The sequence below is a fragment of the Protopterus annectens genome, chromosome 3.part1 (genome assembly GCF_019279795.1).
Source record: "Protopterus annectens isolate FY-2018-M chromosome 3.part1, PAN1.0, whole genome shotgun sequence".
In the NCBI taxonomy this organism is placed as follows: Eukaryota; Metazoa; Chordata; order Ceratodontiformes; family Protopteridae; genus Protopterus; species Protopterus annectens.
In genome coordinates, this window is record NC_056732.1 from 44682256 (window position 1) to 44704615 (window position 22360).

At 43.3% G+C, this 22360-nt stretch overlaps 1 protein-coding gene across 2 annotated transcripts in view; it reads right to left on the reverse strand.

Annotated features, from left to right (window-relative positions):
• Positions 1-22360, reverse strand: part of DPY19L4 (dpy-19 like 4) — a 1421953-nt gene that overhangs the window by 611126 nt on the left and 788467 nt on the right. For both annotated transcript variants that reach the window (XM_044066538.1, XM_044066539.1), the window contains exon 11: positions 13272-13345. In XM_044066538.1, the coding sequence (XP_043922473.1) occupies positions 13272-13345 (74 nt within the window). The remainder of the gene's footprint in view (positions 1-13271; positions 13346-22360) is intronic.

Sequence of the window (22360 nt, forward strand, 5' to 3'; positions counted from 1 at the left end):
CTGAGATGGTGTTAGCCTGGATTTCTCTTTGTTGATTGTGTATCCCAGAGAATTCAGTAACCGTGTTGCATAAGCCAGATGTTCCAGAAGTATGTGCTTGCTGTCCGCTTGGATCAGGCAGTCGTCCAAATAAGGGTAAATTTGTATCCCTTGAAGTCTGCAGTAGGCAATTACTGATGCCAGGCATTTCGAGAATACTCTGGGCGCAGTAGATAAGCCAAAGGGCAATGCAGAGAATTGATAGTGGATTGAACCTGCAAGAAATCTGAGGTATCTTCTGCAGTTTTGTCTGATTGGGACATGCAGGTATGCCTCCTTGAGGTCCAATGTTACCAGCCAAAACTCCTTGCCCAGCATGGGAAGAAGCTGCTGTAATGTGAGCATCTTGAATTTTGGTACGAGTGGAAATGTATTTAGGATGGATAAGTCCAAAATGGGTCTCCAGTCGGTTCCTTTCCTTGGTACCAGGAATAGTCTGGAATAAAAACCTTGGCCTTGTTCGTGAGTAGGTACCTCTTGAATAGCTTTCATGTCCATGAGTTTTGAAATTTGTATTTGTGCCTCTGCCCTTTGATTGTGTGGCAGGTTTGGCATGCCTCTCATTTTTGGAAGAGTGTGAAAATGAAATCTGTAGCCTCTGTTTATAATGTCCAGGATCCATTTGTCTGTTGTGATAATATGCCAATTTCTTGCAAATAATGCCAGCTTTCCTCCCAAGGGAGCTGCCAGCTGAGACTTGCTTGGCATGGAAAGGAGGAAGTCATTGGGTTTGTTTTCTGTATTGTTGTGCACTGTCTTCACCACCTCTTGGTGCTGGAGTTTGCCATTGTCTGCCTCTATATGATCCTTGAGATTGTCCTCTGCCCCTTGTGTGCCTGTATCTACCTCTTTGGGGCTTGTCCGTGGCTGGAAAGAACCAGTTTTTAGAAGGCCAATTCCTGCTAAAACGAGGTGGTTGTACCTGTAGAAAAGCCTTGACAGTTTGCATAGATTTAGCTTTTTCTTCCATTTTCCGTAGTATCTCCTCAGCATTAGTACCAAATAGTACATCCTTTTGTAAAGGAGCATCTAGTAGTTTAGCTTTAACATGATCAGGCAAGCTTTGTTCCCTAAGCCAGGCATGTCTACGAATGACTGATCCTGTGACAGCAGCTCTACTTGAGGCCTCTAAGGCATCATAGCCACATTGTAAGGTGTGTTTACCCACTTGTTCTGCACTATGCATCATATCCTGCAATTCCTTCAAATCTGGTTGTTCAGGTTGAGACATTTTATTTCTTAATTGTGATAACAGAAACTGCTGATATTTAAGCATATGGAACTGACAATTTAAGGCCCTCATGGCTAGGGTGGCCGAGGTGTATACCTTTTTTCCCCACCTTTCTAAGGATCTAGATTCTCTTTTGGAAGGTAGTGGATTCTTGGCAGTAGAGGCCTTCATTCCCTTGGGGCCCTGAGAAATAGTTTCAGGGTCAGCATTATGGCTTTTGAAAAGAAATTGGTGAGAGCTAGGAACTCTGTAGTACCTATCAGGTTTGACTGGGGCCGGAGGCAGGGAATCCGGGTTAAGACAAGCCTCCGAGTAAACATCATCAAGTATGTCCAAGACAGGAGGTATAGCCAGAGGTCTGTGTTGAGGTAACAAAAGAAATTCCCTAAGCCTTTTCTTGGAATCAGAAAAGTCTTGGCCTTCCCAATGGAAGTGTTCCCTCAAGGTGTGCAAGGTTTCCCCAAAAGAAAAATCCTCTGGGGGAGATACAGAAGGAATGGACTGTTCTGCATCAGAATCTTCATAAGGGGAGTACGAGTGTTCCTCTACATCAGAATGTTCTGAGAAAATGGAGCCCTGTTCAGAAGAGGAAGAATCTTCCTCCACTCTGGGTCTCTTGTCTGGAGGGGGTTGGGAACCCCTGATAAGAATAATTAAATCCTCAGCCATTTTAAGCATCTGCTTTTTAGGCATGGGGCCTGGGGATGGGCCCCTGAGCAACAGGCCTCTTGGGATGCATGGCTGATTTGGACTTAGTAAAGGCCTTAATGGAAAAGGAAGATGAGAGTCTAAAGACACCCTGGGTGGAAGTGGACCTGTCCACATTAGGAGACTCAACACTCGCAGTGGCTTTGGTGGTTGAAGTCTGAGTAAGGGCTGAGGCACCTGCGGTCTCGGTTACAGAAGACACCGCCAAGGAAGTGTAGTCGGTAGTCAGGGACTGCATAGGCGTCTCACTGAGAACCGGACCACGTGCAGCCGGTTTTGGCGTGGTGTCGGTGGAGACCGCGGACCTCACGTGTCGGTCCTTGTCCTTGCGTTTTTTGGACAAAACGGTAGTCGGAGTCTCCGACGACATTTTATAATCAAAGGCTTTACCAAAATAATGTTGGGCGAACTCCGCCTGACGCTTAATAGTGCATTTATTGAAAGTAGCGCAAAAGCGACAGCCCGAGACGTTGTGGTCTGGGCCTAAACAAGGTATGCAGAGGGAATGGAAATCCTTATGCAGTATTTGCTTCCCAAAAGAAATACAATTGTTAACTTTGTCTGACATCGGTCTGAGGCAAGAAAAGTTTCCCCAACGGGGTACTTAGCTTTAAAGAAGACTTCGGTTTCCAATTTTTCGTAAATTCAGGAGCTGGCCGACCGGCACTTGCGAACTGCTTCTGCTTCAGGCACCGCACGGCAAAAAAGACTGAAGAATATGGCGTCGGCTGTGTCTTATATACCCCTGTCGCACTGACGTCAGGAAAGAAAGCGACAACAACCGACGCCGGACCTAGACTTTGGAATTCGGCCGACCGAGGACCCACCTGACGGCAGAGAACCCATATGTAATTACTGCAGCTGTATGCACGATGAACATCTGCTTCATTAAGTTCGGTGATCTCTATACAGAACCATGATATTCTTACTGAAGCTATTTCACTCAATGTTCCATCGGTCCCTCCCTCTGGTGTTTGTCATGAGACTGTTGGGCACAGAATAACAGCTTTCACTTCCCAGCTTCAGGTTGCTGACATCGCAGCACTAGGAGAGAGACCAAAGGTGTTGACCAACAAGCAACCGTTTTTTCCAACTTTATCGGTACCAGTGAGATTGAAGTTAACAGATCAGAGGCCACGGTCTGTCAGTCGAGGGTGGAAACACAGGAAGATAACCAGATACAGTCTCATGTTAATAGCGATTTGGTTGTTAATTTATCACATTTTATTCTTAAAGATGTGCACAGGCAGGTTTTAAACAAAGGCCTTTCATATGTACCTGCTAATTCCCCTAGACTTCATGAGGTTTTATTGAATTTAAAGTTGTTTGGTCATAATGTCACCCTGAAAAATTTGTTCGGGAACTCTGTAGATACAAGGGACACGATTACTCTTAAGAAACCTATGTACATGCCACCATCGCATCCTGTGGTGGAAACTTTTATAAAGGCCTGTGAAGAAGAGATTGTGAACATCGTTCATTCCAATAAGCAATATGGCCTTTATAATCTGACCCTTGAGGAAATAAAAGCACTGAATAAATTAATGAACAACAAAAGTGTGGTTATTAGACCGGCTGAAAAGGGTGGAGGTATTGTGCTGATGAATCAACAGTACTACAGTGATAAAATGTGGATATTATTACAGGAGGCTAAAACGTACACTAGGATACATAGTTTAACCACCAGAAGAGTGGTCACTGAAGTGCAGGAAACCCTGAAAGACATGTTGGACAGTCACTTTATTTCTGAACAGACATATAATTTTGTGAATGTGGAGAAAATGTTTTTTCCAGTCATAAAAGGGGTTCGAAAGACATGTGTAAATGGGCGTGCCTTCGCTGAAGGTTGGACGTCGAGGTGGAGATTTGTGTAACCGTACAGAGCTGTATGAAGTCAAATGGATTGCTGAACTGAGGGCAGATACTTTTCCAGGACTGAATGACATTTTACCGCTTAAACCTGTGTTGAAGGGGCGTAGGCCCTTTTCTTAATTGTGACTGGTTACAGCTGGTTTTTAACTGTGCAGAGGTCTCTATAGCATTAGATCTAATGAAGGGTTGTGGCTTGAAAGCACTAATCGTTTATTTTGTTTTTTTTATTAAAGTTTTTGCATACCTAACCTTGTTGGTCTGGTTTGGTTGTTTTTTTTATTTTGGTTCAATATTTACAAGTTTGGACCTGTAGTGCTCACTGGTTTACTTTTTGCTGTAACCCTATTTAAGCGTAGCCTTGAACAATGGATGGGAAATCAGAAATTCTCCCCAGGTCTGGCCCCCACATCTCTGATGGACAGAGACAGACAGCAATGCCCAAAATAATGCCCCCCCCCACATAACCTCTACAAACATCCTAACATATTCCTTCCTAATAAACATTCATGACACACACCAAACACAACTGGGTTGGGTTGCATGGCTAGGCTTAAAAAGGTACTGGTGGTCGTTAGCCAATATTTATTTTTTTATTTATTTCACATTTGTTAAGCAGGTTAGTCCAACTTGAGTTTGCAATCAAACCCATTTTCAGTGGAGAGCCGAGGAGAAAAGCCCCAGCAAGCGTAAGTAAAGATAAAGTGACAATATACAAACATTAAACAACAATCACAATACACAATAACTAACAAAGAAAAGGTTATCAACCATTTGCATTGCATTGATAGTAAGCAACCCGTTTTCAGTGGAGACCCAAGGGGAAAGAGCCCCAGCAAACATAAGCAAACAAACATTCAGGACAAGAACTATTAAAAATAACAATGCAAATACAAAATTAATTATAAAGAGAAAAACAAAAGAAAATATTATGAACATTAAGGGTTGCACTGATAGCAGTGGTCTAAATTTACTACAGATAAGAGTAAAAGCAAAAAGATAATGGTTGTTCAACAAAAGGACAACGTACAGACATTGATAAGTGGGGGGGGGAGATAAATAATGTGGGGAATGGGAAGGGAGAGAAAGGAGGGGGTTACTGTAGTAGACCTGAGGGTTTAGAAGGTTAGTTTAAGCAGAAGAGAAAGAAAGATAGGAGATGCAACAGGTTATACAGTCGGACAGACTAAGACTACATGTGGTCAAGACAACAACATCATTTCAAGTTTAGTAGCTGGGATTTAAACTCCTTCTTAAAACCGGGAAAGGAAAGTTTGGATCTAATATGGAGAGGGAGTTTGTTCCAATTCAGTGAGACAGAATGTTTGTAAAGTAGTTTGCCAATATTCCTTTTGTGTTTATAAACTGAGAGAAGATGCTGATCAGCACTCCAGAGAGGCCGGGCGGGGGGGGGGGGGGTAGGGAGTAACATGGGAGGTGAGAGCAGGGCAGGCAGAGGGTTGTTGAGTATAGAAAAGGTAGCGTGGAGTTGCGATTGTAGGAGAAGGTGTGGAAATTCCAGCCACTGAAGTTTGTTTAGTGAGAGGCAGTGATGTGACGAAAGTGGTTGGTTTAGAATAAATCTGGCAATTTTGTTGTATGTTTGTTCCAGTTTCTGCATTGAGGTAGTTTGATATTGGTAAGGATGGGGGAAGTGTATAGAAGACTAGGTAAGAGAAATGCCTGCGCAAGTGTGCGTTTAGTGGCAGTAGTGAGGAATTTTTTGTTCCTATAAAGTAGTCCAAGTTTATGGTGTTTTTTTTTTTTTTTTTGATGGCCTGTTGTATGTGTAAGTCAAATTTTAGTCGGTCATCAATTATTACCCCAAGGAGTTTGGTGTGTGAGGCAGGGGAGATAGTGGTACCATCTAGGGAGGAAAGAGAAAAGTTGGATTTAAGGTGAGACAGTGTTTTAGGTAGGAAGAGAATAAGTTGAGTTTTCTCTGGGTTAAGGATTAATTGATTATTTCTGAGCCATATTTCAACAGAGATAAAGGAATTCTGTGTTAGTATGTGTAGTTCAGACATAGATAAGAGAGAAGAGTCGTCTGCGTATTGTATTACAGATGAGAGACTGCAATATGAATGTAGATTGCTGGTAAAAAGGTTGAAAAGGAGCTGTCCAAATATGGAGCCTTGGGGTAATCCTGTTTGAAGAGCAAGGAAGGGTGAGAAAGCCTGCTGCCATCTAACAGCTTGTTTTCTGCCATTAAGGTATGATTGGAACCAGCCAAGAGTAGGAGAGAGGTTTAGGTCTGAGAGTTTGTTAAGAAGGATGGGATGAGACACAGTGTCAAAGGCTCTAGAAAGATCAAGGAATAGACAGGAGATGAGGAGGTTGTTGTCCTTAGCTTTTGCAAACTTTTGAGAAAAGGATAGTAAGGCAGTCGAGGTACTGTGTTTAGGACTGAAACCATGTTGCGAGGGGGTGAGGAGATTTTTGTGAATGAGAAAGGACAATAGTTGAATATGTACAAAGTTTTCATGGATCTTGAGCAGTGAGAGAATAGGGATTGGTCTATAGTTAGAGGGTTCAACATAGTTGCTACCTTTGTGCAGAGGAGTGGTATAGAAAGACTTCCATATTTCCGGTACAGTAGATTCTTGAATGTAGCGGTTGATTAAGACAGATGCAAGGTAAGCAAAGTCAGCAGCAATTTTCAGAAACTGAGGGGGAAGTTTATCAGTGGACGGAGAGCATGATTTAAGTTTAGGAAGCACGGATTTGATATATTTAGTACAAACAGGTCGCAAGGTAAAAGGCTGAGAGACAGAGGAGCACAGAGGTTTAGGGGGAGGTGAGGGTCACACAGAAGAGATGGGATGCCTCAACTCTTCTAAGAACCTATGACTTAACAGAAGGAGCCAATTTTTGGCACATTGCAGGTGCTGAGAAGAGCACTCTTGGCTAACATCAAAGAATGACACAATATGAACTCTAATCGTACCCTGACTTTGGAATGTTGTCTTCTTTCATCATGGTATTAGAAACCCAAAACATGACCAGAAATTAAACCAAAGGAAAAAAGTGGTAAAAACAGTTTTCATAAAAGGCTTGCCAATATTAGTAATAACTAGTATTATTACAATATTACATTAATATAATAGAAAGCTTGCATTACTGTACCTTTGGGAAGTCTATCCCAAGGCACTACCACAGTGACAATATGCCCCTAAGAGTTGATCCGTTTGTTTGGGATTTGGGAACGTATGTGGACAGTGACCTAACTTTTGACAGACATGTTCACTGTTGTAAGCCCTTCTATATGGCACAGCATATAAACAAAGAGACTGTGTCTAGCTTTAGGGATATCACTGGCCCTTTTACGCAGCCCTCATTAGGCCGGTAATTGAATATAATGCCCCCTTTGGCATGTATTTACCAAACATATGCAGCAACTGAACACCCACAGCAATACCTTACTAAAAAGGATACAAGGTCTAGACATGTCCTGCATGGACAGACTCAAAGCCCTGTCACTATACTCGGTATCCTACAGACTATTAAGAGGTGACCTGTGTTTGGCATACAAGGCATCCTGCGACCCATTACTGATGGATTTACTGCAAATCAGTAAGTCACATGGCATCAAAAATACTCGGGTCTAGGGATCTAAACCTCTTCTGCAACATTAACAGAACAGTTTGGCAGGACAGATGCATCTTGCAGACGATATTGATGCTCTGGAACAGACTCTCCATCCATATAAAACAAAGTTCATACCTGTCCATATTCTAGCATAACTTAGATCTATGGAAATTTACCCCAGCACTGTGCCATGTACTCTTAATGGAGAGAGGGAGCTCCCAAAAGCTTTATCCCATGCATGGGCCCCCTCAAATTATCTATGGTATGATCCCAGTTATTCTCATTAGGGGTAATTTATAATTATTAACCACAGGGTGGGTAACGTCAAGCTATAACCAAATGGATAAGTTATTTTGAGCACAAAAAGGGAAATGTGCTAGGCTAAGAATGGCCCACAATGGCAGCTAGCCCAGTATTTACCTATGAACCTATAAACACATCCAAGTCGGTTTCCTTCCCTTTGAATCCTCCCTGAAGTCTTAATGATATGCAAGTCATGAAGACCATCAGCCATTACAGCAACTGCACCTCATCAGCAAGACAGTAGCTGGTACGTCATAACAGTTTGTTACATTAACAAGAGGAGTCAGCAAGTCTGGAAAGCTAACACACTTCAAAGACATTTTCTGTTATTTTATATTCAGAAAGTGAAAAGGCAGACATTCTTCTAGTCATGAGAATAACACTCCATTTAAAGATGGACAAGAGAGAAAAAAAATGCATTACAATTTTAATGTTTTTATTTAGCTTGCCTTCACTACTGACTTCACGCTGCTCTAAGAGCTGACCTAAAACTTATTGTTTTTTTCTAAGTCGTCTTTCATGGAGAAACATCAAGGAACTTGAATATGTTGTCTTTTTCAACCATGTTCAAAAATAATTGCCCATTGTTACTGCTCTCCAAGCTGGTATACACCCAGAAAATCAGCCTACATTGGTCAATTGCTGGAAACATGGCAGAGAGTATAGGAGAAGCAAGGCTGCCTGATGCCTAGGCAGTCTCCTCTGTCAATAAAAAGGTTTCTACCTTTTTAAAGGATGGGACAGTTCAGCTAAGAAGGAAGCAGCTAGTAGGGCACTGTGCCACTGTCTGTCTACTGTATAAGGTATTTTCTCTCTTTTGAAAATCATCAATAATGCACTAGGATAGAACATTAAAGCTTCATCCAGAAAGGGGGTATTTAAGAAAACCAGACCAAGCTCATCCTGAAAGAAGAACCTTGGCCATGCCACCTGGTGAAATCAAACATCAGGGACTAGTACTCTGATTAATGCATTAATGAAGCTAAGGGTGCACCAGGCTATGTGAAAAGTGACTGACAAAGCCAAGCAACACCTTGCCCTCAAACTGGGACACTGACAGATTTTTCAGTTCCCAGTAAGTGGGACAAACAGGCTATGTGAAAAGTGACTGACAAAGCCAAGCAACACCTTGCCCTCAAACTGGGACACTGACAAATTTTTCAGTTCCCAATAAGTGAGAGAAACAGATAAACATTCTCATATGTAACATGGCTGAGGGTGCACCAGCTTTCCACATGTGTACAAAGCTTCTGACCTCTTGTCCAACTTACAGAGGTTTCTATGCTATCCAGCCTCAGAATGCATACATACCATGGTATGACACTTGACCAGGGTATAGCAAAATATATATGCGTTTTCTGGGAAATTAAATACCATTATCAGCACTGGTTTATGCTACAAAAATAGCAAACCTAAAAACAAGCTCTCAGGGTGGCATGACCCAGGATTCCTTTCATCATAAGGAGCTAGTTGAGCTATTAAGGCAGGGACACCACTAGCCAATCTATTCAGGGTCTCATCAGCAAAACAGTCTTTTCAAAAGAAAGGGCATCCGGAGCAGTGCCAAGTGTTGAGAGGAGACTACATCCCTATCTCAGGGGTAGGGACTTTAGTTGTCTCAGACTCACATGCCTAAAAGTCTGAGTCAGAGGGAGAAATAATCATGGCACTAATCGACTGTCAAACAGCCTTCACCTCTCCTCTGCAATCCACACAACTGAAACAGCTATCATATGAAGTGAGCGATTTACAGTACATGACAGACCCATACCATTAAGGAAAGTATTGCTCATAGGAAGCACTGGCAGTTGACAGGCTAGCATACAGCTCTGCACCTGCAGCATCTCAGACTTTTGTAATCTGCATTCCATCATCTACCTGATTATATACAGGAAAGCACTGAACAAGCTGCCCAACACTGCATGTGTGATAGAAGGCCTAACAGCCATTGGCAAGGTATGCAGGAACCTATTCCTCAGTCACCAATACATGCAGTCTAAGATGAGTTCAATATAGGAGACTTATGCTCCAGGAACTGAAGGTCTAGCTCTAAGCAAAAGCATGAGAAAGCTATGCACTCAAGAGCAGAATATGTTGCAGTCAGCTCCAGGGTATTGCCCTCAACCGCAAGAGTTGCAGTCCCACCTCTCCTCTATTTCTCATTCGGTCTCTCTCTCTCTTAAAATCATCAACCAATTGTATACACATAACCAGAAAAGGTTTGGAGGCCACACAGATGGAAAACTCTGTAGCTATGGCTCTGGTTTAACCTGGTCTTCAACTAAACTTACTATTGCTTTTCATACTAGGTTCAGCCTGGAATGTTAGGGCTTTCCCACTAATCATTGCTTTGGTTGGCCATTCCCATTACGAAACCAGCATCCAGAAAGGCTCTTAACTTCTCCTTCAATTACTGACAACAGACAAGACTGAATATTTACATCTACTGTAAAACAAAATCAAGCATCTTCTCTAAGCAGTACTGGGAATATGTATAAAGGTCCTGACTGGTAATCTGGCACCCCTGGGCACACAGGAAACGTTTTAGCTTCTACATCACCAAACATGGGACCTTTCCAATGAAGCACATAAGAACCAATCTGTGCAAGCAGAAATAAATAAATGAAGCCATGTAGAGGCAAAGGTCAAGCAGATGATAGCATGGGCAAGGGGAGGATTAGGGATGTGTCCTAGGTGTGAAAGCATGGGAGAGAGACACAAGGCAATTCTTAAAAAAAGCAGGAATAGAGTTACTAATTAAGTAGGATCTGCGGCCTAACCGAGAACAGAATCAGGCCTGGTAGCAGTATATATATATATATATATATATATATATATATATATATATATATATATATATATATATATATATATATATATATATATATATATATATATATATATACTTTGTGTTAATAGAGAAGCTAATGAAACAGCTGTCAATCAGAAGTAAAGGGCCATCTCTGAGATTATAAACAGTGTGCAAGTTCAGCAGAAGATTATCTACTTTTGAAAAGCTGTTACCTGCACCACCTTCTCCTAATCCATCTTCAATGCAAGGGGGAGGAGTAATGCAATTGTCTACTGTAGAGGAAAGAAGACAGCACCAGATGCCACTGAAAATCAAGGCAACCTTTGCAGGAAAAGATTCCACTACAGGATAAAATTTAACATTGCTCATCACCACTTGCAACAAGAAACACAAAAACAACATTTATATGCAACTCCAAGACTGCATATTCTTGAGGTTAAATACACACATCCTTAACCACACACTTTTACATTCTCACTCTTCAACAGCCCTTTCTTGATGAAATGTGGGAATCTACAAAACGTGTTTTTCAAACCTCTTTATAGGTTCATGGGTAGGCACTAGTCTATTGGCCCAAGGGCTTAAGTAAGCCTAGCCAACAAGGTTCCCTGGCTTATGCCACCAAAGAAAGTTATTTTCCTGTGCCCCTGTTGAATAGTGCCACAGAAGTGATCCCCAGGGTGTATTTCCTATTTCCCATCCACTCATCAAGATTTTTCTTGGAGTGCTCATCAGCACTTATTAGGAACTTTGCTTGACATAGTTGGGTAGCTTGTTCCAGAGTATGGGAAGTCTCTGGGACAGGAATCTATCCCTCCAGTATGTCCTGTTTATTGTGGTGACAAGGTTTAGGTTCCTACAGCATGTATCTCAGAGGGACTGGGATTTCTTTAGGTGTAGCATGTCCAACAGCTCTGTGTTTGACATAGCTTTATATGTTAGGCAGAAATCACCTTGGAGTAGGTGATATGCTATGGAGTAAAGCTGGAGTTTTTTGAGACGGTCAGTGTAGGGCATCTGTTTGAGGCCAGTAATCCTCTTTGTGAGGTACTTCTGTGGCCTTTCCAGCTGATGTAGATGTCTTGTGAGATACATTCCAAAAGGGGTGTTGTGCTCTATAATTGGTCTAATGAGTGTCGAGTACAGGGGAACAATGACCTCTTTTCTCCTTGGATGAGAACCCTTTTGTGATGAGGTGTGCCACGTAGAAGGATTTTCTGACTACTGTGGTGATGTGATTATCAAAGGAGAGACTACTGTCCACCTGGGTCCCAAGGTCTCATCACACATTCAGTATTAAGTAGACTGCTGCATATGTGGTAGTTCATGGGCACAGAGTTTTTACCAAAGGGGATGACCATGCACTTTTTGGCACTGAGCTTGAGGCCATGCCTCTGACTCCAGGCATCTGTCTCAGTGAGGCCCTTCTGTAGGATGTCCACATCATTTGGGGACTCGACTATGGCTCCTAGTTTGCAGTCATCTGCGAACTTCATTAGCCAAAGGTCTTCCATGTTAGCCTGTACTTCAGAGAAGTAGATACCAAACAGGAAAACAGGAGAGGTCCCAGGACTGAGCCCTGTGGTACTACACTTGTCACTGGTTTGAAGTCAGATTTGGAGTCTGCAACTTTTAAAGTGTGGGTTCTGTCAGTGAGCCAGTTGGCAACCCATCTTGTGATGTAAGGATTTATACCTAATTTAGTGAGTTTATCTATAATTCCAGAATGGAGGATGGTGTCGAAAGCCTTGGCGAAGTCAAGATAGGCTGTGTGAACTGCCTTACCCTCGTCTACAGCTTTGCTGACTGCCTCACAGAAGTCGATCAGGTTCAGGAGGCATGATCTGCCTTTCACAAACCCAAACTGGGTGGGGTCCAGAGTTTGGAGGTTACCAATGTCCTTGTTTATGAGTTCCATGATGATACGTTCCATGGCCTTACAGACCAGGCTAATAGGGCGATAGTTCCCAGGATCAGTGGTGGTTCCCCCTTTGTGGAGTGGGATAACTGTTGCTGTGCGCCATTCAGTGGGCACAAAGCCTGATGTGAGGCTATGATTGAACATGGTGCTTAGGTGGGGAGCCAGTTTGTTCTGAAGTTCGTGTTAAACGCAGCCTGGGATGTTGTCCGGTCCCATGGATGCTGTGTTTTTGGCTTTAGAGAGTGCAGTTTTACCTGCGTTGCTGTGATTACAGGGACTCTGCATTCTTTCTGTATAGATATGGTACCTTTAGGGGGTAGGAGGATAAAGTTAGCACTGAACCTATCTGTCAGGATGTTGGCAGTATCAGTTGGTTCTGTATTTTTTGTGCCTTTGAGCTGTAACTCAGAGCAGATCTGGGTGTTGCCATTGAGATTCCTGACATAGAATGCTTTGTGGTTGCCCTTAGAATTAGTGGCAATTTTGTTTTCGTAGCTAACTTTGGAGGATCTTATAAGGGATTTTAGCTTCTTACTGAGGCTGACCAGAGAGCTCCTCCACTCATGGGATTTTACTCTCTTTTGCAACAGTTTCTTCCTTCTGTTGTAGAGTTTATGTTTTTCATTGGGAAAAAAAAGCTTGACAAAGAGCAGGGTATCCAACAACACTTCAGATATTCTGAGGCCATGTCACAAAGACTATTTTTTATGTATACATGTTCTCTTAACTGCTCCACAAAAGATAATATCCTGTGCGAGTATACATATCACTTTAGCAAAATGCAAGAAATATTATCTTACTTTTTGGTATTAAGTCCAAATTTCACTTCAAGAAAATGTAAGACGTGCTTATTTTCTTCATGAAGAAAAACTGTCTAGGAAAAACAGAAAAGTGAAAGATAATATTTTAGATATTAAACGATGCAACTTCAGTACAAATTAATTTAAAATACTCACGCAAACACAGATTAGGATTCTTTCCTATTATTAAATGTGTAGAAGTTAAGCATTCTACAGTTTTGTAGCACACCATGGTTTATTACATAGAGAAAATAGCAGAACAAAATATTATGCAAGTCTTAAACTATAGACGTTTTCAACACATGCTTTGGGCATTCTAAATCCTCCTGTTATCTACTGCTATTAATATTCTTAGAAAATACGATGGTTCAAACAAACTGGTTTTAACTGAAACTTTAGCATGACTCAATACAGAAGTTAAGGAAATTATTGAACATAAAACACTTTGGACATAAAACAAACTAAATAAAGTATGGGTGTAGCTATCACACTCGCATCTTGGTGGCAGCTTAAGCCTTTCATTTACAAAAAACTATAAATAATTTGCTTAAAGTGGTTAAAATGTAAAGTGGCACTATGTTTTGCAGTGGTTGACATTGCAACATACTAAAGTATGCAATATCACTCCAGTAGATTAAAATAAAAAAAGAAAAAATTAAGTCATATGGCATTGTTTAATTCTCTGGTGAGAGTTTAAATGAACTGCATTGTCTGAAGCATTTCAGAGCTGACCGTGTACCTTCATGAAGTGTTTTATTATGTTATGCTTTAAGATATTCTTTACAAATATGGTGGCAGCAATGGCATGAAAGGCCAGGGATAATGTAGACCATACCAAGAGATTTGACATCAGACCAAGCCTTCTGATAGCAAAACTAAGTAGAAATTAAAACTGTTTCTTCAGCACAAAACCACATCTTCATGGACAGCCTTGACCATTCAGTGTTAACTCTTCAAGTCAGTACTAGAAGTGATAAGACCCTGCAAATAAAGCGTTGATAAGCCAACAGTAAAGCAACATTTAAGTATCCGTACCACTACATGGCTAGGGGATGTGCCACACTGCTTTTCTAAACAGCAGCTCCATGTTTTGTTTTGTGGGAGAGGTTTATTTGTATCAAGTTACTATTAGCAGAAGTAATTTGTTTCCTGAGTTTGTACTTCAGTTTTTGATGGTTAGATCTTGGTATTAGCCTGCATTCTGCAAGACTCATTTTAAATCTATTATATGTCTCAAGTGGAAAAGACTTGAAATCTGTGACTTGGTCACTAACTTGTCTAAAACCACAGCCTGAATTCACAATGGAGCTGCAACTTGGACAAATATTCAGCTACAAATGCAGCCCCACATCATAACAGATATGCAATGTTAATAGTCTACGCATTCTCTTGTTAATTTGGCTTCATAAGTTTATGTTTATAAGGCTTCCTTGACTTTGGCTTTTAAATAGCAGATGACTACATATTTTCGGCTCCTGTTATATACACTAGTGACTTGTAACAATTCTCTGCTTACATTACAAGAAAACACCATCAACCTTTTTACAAAATTAATTTAACAGTCAAGTTCATCTTATCCCATCATGGTACTGAAACACTTTACTATCTTATTCTTCTAAACTATTATTCTGAAGTCTTTGTATATGTATTTTTTTCTCAGGGAAAGGCTAATGCTATAACCAGGGACTCCTTTTGGCTTCCGGCCTCTCTGTTCCTTTATAGACAGCTGAAGACCCTAAAGAAATGCAGGGTGGGTAGGATCACTTGCCTGTAAATATGACTATGACAGGAGTGGACTGATTCTTGTTAGAGTGACCAGTTGCCAGTGGTGTACACTGATACTGAAGCACAGTGGGAAGCAAATGAATGGAAGGGGCTGTCTTATGACAGGTCAGTGACTGTGATCAAACAACTGCTAGAGTCAGTCACTTTTACCACTGACTACCTCAGCATCCACTCATTTCTAGCTATTTACTGATGATATACACCTCAGAAGTCCAATTGCAATGAAAAGGGCTGACCTTAGGTGAAATGCAACCCTAAACAAAAGATTCCCTGGTGCCCCACACTGCAAACCCTTTCCTTTGCCATCATCCCAGTGCCTCTCTGGATTTCCTTCACACCATTTGGACAGATTACACTTTTCTCCTTTTTTCTCACTTTGCCTTACTCTTCAGCTGTTTTTCTACATCCTTTCAACAACCCCCCTAACTGGCTAACACTGCAGTTTAATAATGGTACAGGAAACCATGGAGTTCTAAATGCTCTGAGGTGCATATTAGAACTTTTCCAGCATTTTGATCCAGTGACACTCTGATCAAAGTCATAAGTAAGGAAAGGAATTAAATTTTTTATGGAAAAAATAAGCTAAGTCCATAGTGTAATGTTCAAAGCTGAAAAAAAAAAAGTAGTTCCCAATAAAATCCAAAGAAAAATGCTTGCACGAATACATAAATCTATTCTGAGAATACTGCCTGACTCCTTACCCCCATTATCTGTTTACACTATGGCGTTAAACTGGGATGAAAATGAAACAAATGACTACAGTCATATTCTTCAAGTTGTTGCTGCCACACACATACACAGCTCATCTTTTTCACTCCATTTTCAAGCTGCTGCTGTCACACACATACACAGAATGGCTTTTCACCGCACTCCTAAAATACAGCAGTCTTTTGTGTAACCCTCTGTTGACAGACTGGGATAAAAGTGAAATATCAAATGCCAAAGCAATACACTTCAATTAGTTGCTGGCAAACATATACACTCAGCATGCCTTCTTGCCTCCTTAACCTTACCTTCAAAAGACAAGACATTTATCTATACTTCTGATGTACATCTGCAAGGAAAGTGAAAAAATCTAATGCTTAAAGTAATGCATTCCAACCTGTTGTTCCTAGACAGCACATCACCTACAGACAAGCTACAGAAACCTTTTTGTGCAGAAGCTCGGGTACGATCGGAGGAAAGTTAAAGAAAAATGAACACTGTCAGCAGCTGAAAATAAGCTATAGCAACCTTCTGGGCTCACCTCTGAGCATGGATAATTTTAGCCAAGATGTAACTCAAGGCAAGGTTTGAGGATGACTCCCCATTGTCTGTGTAAAAAAAATGCACTTATACTGGAGAGGGTGTGACAACCTCATGGCATGCAGAATCTCTCAAGGTCTAAATGTTCTGTGATGCATTTTATTCCTTATTTGTGAAAGATGATTACTTATTAACATTTTTTGCAAGCCAGAAATTATACATGTGCTCCCTCAATATTGTACGTTCGCAGAAAAAAAAGAAGTTATGTTCTTACCATAACGTTCCATGTTAGTTGTCTTCTTCTCGCCTTCTTCTTGCTGGATGGGTTCGGAGCCGACCTCGGCTCGACTCACTCTAAAAGCTCGAGAGTTGGTTCCACCGGCTCGAGGCTCCCCTTATATCCCATAATGCTAGGCGTGAGTTACCTCAGATCTCGTTTGTAAGATAGGCCCAGCCTATAATAGTAATAGAATAATTAGTAACAAAATCCACCTCTATAAAAAAAAGGGAGAAGAGAAGGGTGACCTACATCCTGATCCAGGAAATATGCACAGCAGAGCATATACCTAAAGTACAGAGGTGGTAGAAAGAGAGGTCACAATCACAACTCCTCTAGGTCTGTCCAGGCCAGGGGGCAGGAGGGTGGGACGCAAGAAGAAGGCGAGAAGAAGACAACTAACATGGAACGTTATGGTAAGAACATAACTTCTTTATGTTAAGTTGTCTATCTCGCCTTCATTCTTGCTGGATGGGACCGCGTCCCTAGCACCTTGTCCCGGGTGGCCTAACGGAACAGACTCTTGAGAACAGTGGAACCAAAGTTAGCTCTATGCCTAGAAGCTAAATCCAACTTATAATGAGAAATGAAAGTGTGAGGAGTAGCCCAAGTAGCCGCTGCACAAATGGTGACAATAGGCAGTCTGTCTTGGAAGGCTAAAGAAGTAGCCAAAGCTCTGGTAGAATGAGCCTTAGGTTTGTTAGGCAGCTTTTGGTGTCTAATTTCATAAACAAGGGAAATCAGAGATGTTAGCCATCTAGATAATGATACCTTTGAAACTGGAAGTCCCTTTCTGCCTTCTGCATAGGAGACAAACAGCTGGTCAGATTTTCTGAATTGTTTTGTTCTATCCAAATAGTACCTCAACTGACGATGAACATCTAGCCAATGTAATTTTTGTTCAGACCTATTGGAATAATCTGGAAAAAAGACAGGGAGGTCAATGCTTTGATTTAGATTTGACGTCGAGACTACCTTGGGCAAAAAGGACGGGTTCGTTCGTAAGGATACCCTGTCCTTATGAAACAAAAGATAAGGAGGTCGACAGCTGAGTGCTTGAAGTTCTGAAACTCTTCTAGCTGAAGTAATAGCTACCAGAAAGAGAGTCTTCCATGATAGCAATTTTAAAGAACAGGAGACTGCAGGTTCGAAAGGGGGAAGAATCAAAGAAGCAAGAACTAAATTTAGGTCCCAAGGAGAAGGAGGATTTCTTATAGGAGGTCTGAGAAGAAAAACTCCTTTCAAAAATGCTTTGCAAAGCTTGTGGGACATTAAGGCAGATTCAGAAATACCCACATGAAAGTTAGAAATAGCTGCCAATTGAACTTTAAGAGTAGAGGGAGATGAACCTGCATGGAAGAGTTCAGCTAGAAAATCAAGGACTATCTGGATGGAAGCAGTGAAAGGATCTATGTCCCTTCTTTGAGCCCAATATGTGAAGCGTTTCCACTTACTCAAATAAATCTTCCGAGTGGAAGATTTATGGGAAGCTATCAAAATATCTCGAACGGAGTGAGATAATTGAGGAAGCCTGGCTAAGGTTGGAACTGGAGGAACCAAGCAGTGAGGTTCAGAGAGGGAGGAGCGATGAAACTGACCCGACTGATGGATCAAAAGATCTGGAACTAGGTCCAGATGCCACGGTCGCTCCAATAGAAATTGATGTAGAAAGGGGAACCACACCTGTCGAGGCCAGTAAGGAGCAATGAGGATCAATGAGGCCTTCTGAGCGATAGCTTTCTGTATCACTTGAGAGATTAGTGGGAAGGAGGAAATGCATACAGAAGTCCGGGGCCAAACTTGGACTAGAGCGTCTCTGCTGCGTTGGCCTGGTAAAGGGAATAGAGTGAAATATTCTCTGCACTTGCTGTTTTGGGGAGTAGCAAAAGATCGCAGCAAGGCTGACCCCACTTGAGGAAAATTTCTCTCACAACAGAGTCTTTCAGAGACCACTCGTGAGGCATGAGGATAGCTCTGCTCAACTTGTCCGCAATTTGATTGGACTTCCCGGGGATGTGCGTTGCTATCAGAAACCGCTGAGAAGAAATCGCCCATTGCCACAATCTGAGTGCTTCTCGACACAGGGGTATGACCTGGTTCCGCCTTGTTTGTTGATGTACCACACTACAGACATATTGTCTGTCTGGATTGCAATCGTTCCCAAGGGAAGAGAGTCTTGAAGGGCTTGCAACGCTAAAAGCACTGCTCTCATCTCCAGAACATTTATGTGCAAGTGGCATTCGTCTGGTTGCCATGTGCCCTGGACTGTCCTGCCCTGATAATGCCCCCCCCACCCGATCAGGGAGGCGTCCGTTGTCAGAGTAGCAACCGGAGGGGAAGGAACAAAGGGTCTTCCCAACAAGAGCTGAGGGGAAGACAACCCCCCCATGAGATGATTTCTGCACTGCGTGATCATAATGGTGTGGGACATTGGAAGTTGCTGGTATGACCATTGTGTAAAGAGCATCCATTGAAGGATCCGCATGTGGAATCTGGCTAATGGAAGCAGAGGTATGGCCGCCATAATTCCCAACACTTTCAGAACTAACCTGGCTTTGATTCTGTTGTTGTTGAAAAGGAGTGAGACCAGTTTGTGAATGTCTGTTATTCTCTGATGTGTTAGTCTCAGAACATGTCTACTGTGTCTAGGTTTGCCTATGAAAGTAATAGCGACAAGGCGACAAAACAGACTTTTCAATTTATTGAAATGCCTAACTTTTGACAAATGCGAAAAGTGTAATCCCTGGCCATCAGAAGGAGATGCTTGGTGGGAGCTGTGAGGAGCCAGTCGTCCAAATATGGAAACACCTGGAATCCTTGTCGTCTCAGGTGAGAAGCTACCACTGCCATGCATTTGGTAAACACCCGGGGGGCAGTGGTGAGACCAAAGGGCAGGGCCCTGAACTGAAAATGACTGGTTCCCAGCCTGAAGCGGAGGAATCTTCTGGAGCGTCTGTTCATTTTTATGTGATAGTACGCATCCTGAAGGTCTATAGAGCACATCCAGTTGCCTTTTCCCAATAGTGGAAGGATGGATTGCAGCGTGACCATCCGAAATCTTGTTTTCTTGACTGATCTGTTCAAGATACTGAGATCCAAAATTGGTCTCCAGTCCCCTGTTTTCTTTGGAACTAAAAAGAACCTTGAGTAGATTCCGGATCCTATCTGGTCTGCTGGAACTGGCTGAATTGCTCTTTTTGCAAGCAGTTTTGAAATTTCCAAAACCGCTAGATCCCTTTGAGCGGGTGGAACATCTGGAAGGGATTTTTTTGATTGGATTGGAATTCGAAGAAAGGGGATAGAATAGCCTTCAGAAATGACGGACTGTACCCATTTGTCTTGAGTCAGGGATAGCCAGGCTTCTGGGTACAGTGACAATCTTCCCCCGACTGCCTCCGAAGGTGGGCAGTCGGGCAACACCTCAGGAATGCTGAAAGGGCTTATCAGAGAAGGCTTCCCGATTGCCCTGGTTCTGCGGAGCCCCCCTGCCTCTAGGGCGACGTCTACCATTGTTACTCCCGCCTCTGCCGGGAAAACGACTTTGTGCGTCAGGCGAAGTCCCTTGAGATTGTTTACGGAACCACATTTTCCCACTTTTCTGGCCTTTGGGGTAAGGCCTAGAAGGAGTAGAAAAACAGACTCCGACGGCAGAAAGAGTCTTGCCATCAGTCTCGCACCTAGTCAAGGTTTCTTTCACTTGAGGACCAAAGAGAGATGATCAATCAAACGGGGAGTTAGTGAAAGACGTCTTGAAGGGGTCCGCAAAATTGCATAGCCGCATCCAGGCATGCCTACGTAAGGCCACACCTGTCCCTGCGGCCCTACTCGCTCCATCAGCCGCATAAGAAAGGAGGCGCATGGAGGAGTTGGCTATGGAGTTAAGGGTAGCCAACTGCGTGTTCATCTTATCTTGAAAACCCGCAGCTGTAGGGTCCTTCAACATGTCACTCGCTTCTTTAATCAAGTCCCTTTGAAGACGAGTGAAATGGCACAGGTAGTTCAGCGAACGCATAGTAAATGTCGCTGACGAGAACATCCGCTTCCCGTACCTGTCCATGGACCTAGATTCCTTGTTAGGTGGATGGACAGGTACTGAAGGATCAGCTAGTTCCTTCTTAGTGGCAGCAGCTACCACCATAGCATCCACAGAAACTCCTTTTGTCAAGAACTGTTTGTCTGCTGGTGCCGTTATGAATTTTGAGGGTCTCCTGGGAGTGGGGTCCACTGAATCAGGAGCCGTCCATGCCTTTTAGCTACCACCTGCATGAGGGGTCAAAGGGGAGACACCCAGGAGGTGGAAGGACGAGCCGAGCGCCTCAAGGTACACAGATTCATCCTCCGAAGGGCTGAGGGCTGGCCAATTTCCCCTCTGTTTGAGGATTTCGAGAATGTCTGCAAAGGAGACATCTTCAGAAGGGGAACGGTGGGAACCCTCGGAATCATCTAAATCTGGTCAGATGTGATGGACTCAGGTGAGTCAATGTGTTTCCTCTTACACTTCCTCTTCCGAGGGGGCTCTTCTGCCAAATCAGGAGAGGCCTCGGAAGAGCATGACTTCCCCACCCGGGGTTCCTGAGGTGCTGCCTCTCTCCGGTCCGGGATGACGGAGTGAGTCGACTTGACCTGAGGCACCGTGAGGGAGGGGCGACGGAGCCGACTGTGGAGTAGAGCCAGGCTCTAACACACTCCGCATGACCTCGAACGCACCCCTGTCAGGCAAAGCCAGAGGTCCCCGCTCCGAGATGCTGAGAACCTCCCTCGGCACCGACAGTGATGGCTCCGAGGCGATGTCGGAGCCGAACTCACCAGCGCCGAAGCTCCAAGAGGAAGAGCGGGTCGGACAAGGGTCCGATGCCACTCATCCCTCGAGCCGACGAGGGAAGTCGGCGCCGAGAATCCTCGAAGAAGAAATCGGAGCCGCACGGGCCGAAGACACCTGTATCGGCTCCGGCGCTGCCACAGTCTCGGTTCAGCGCCCGGCTCCGAGCTCAACGGAGTCGGAGGAGGAATATATTGATGAACAGGGGCAGGCATCGACTGATGAGTCGGGCTCTGAAGCATTTGGGCCAGTGCCTCGGACTTAAGAAGTCGACTCACTACCCTCTGGAGGTCATGATCTGACAGCCTCGATGACCTAAAGGAGTGAGATTTATGGCTCCGTTCAGACAGCAGAGGAGATGCTGGAGCCGAATGAACGGAGCCAAGGGATGGTGACCTGGATCTCTTCCTAGATGTCGGCTCCGAAGGTCTAGTCGGAGCCGACAAGGGAATTTCTACTACCTCGGCTCCAGCCGGAGCCGAGGGAACCACAGAAGCTGTAGACTCATCGGCTCCAGCCGGAGCCGATGCAGACATAGGTTTTGTAGCTTTAGGTCTCGGCTCAGTAGCTGGAGCCGAGGACCTAGAAGCCTTAGAGGGCTTCCCAGAGGCAGAAAGGGAATCCTCAGGCTTAAGAAGACCCCGTAGGATCAACTTATTTTTTCTTTCCTGCAGGACCCTGGGGCTGAAGCCGTGGCATACAGCACAGGAGTCCTGCAGGTGCAAAGGCCCCAGGCAGTAGACACAAGAAGTGTGACCGTCTGTCAGAGACATTTTCTGACAGCACGCATCACACTTCTTGAAGCCTGAGACCTTTGTGTCTTTAGACATCCTAGACAAAAAAGTGTAATCACACACACTCAAACAGACACACTGATTACACTAATTTTACTTCTAAAACTCAAAAAACAATTAACTAAAGTTTAATTAAGAGTAACACACACACACCACTAGGGGATGGGGA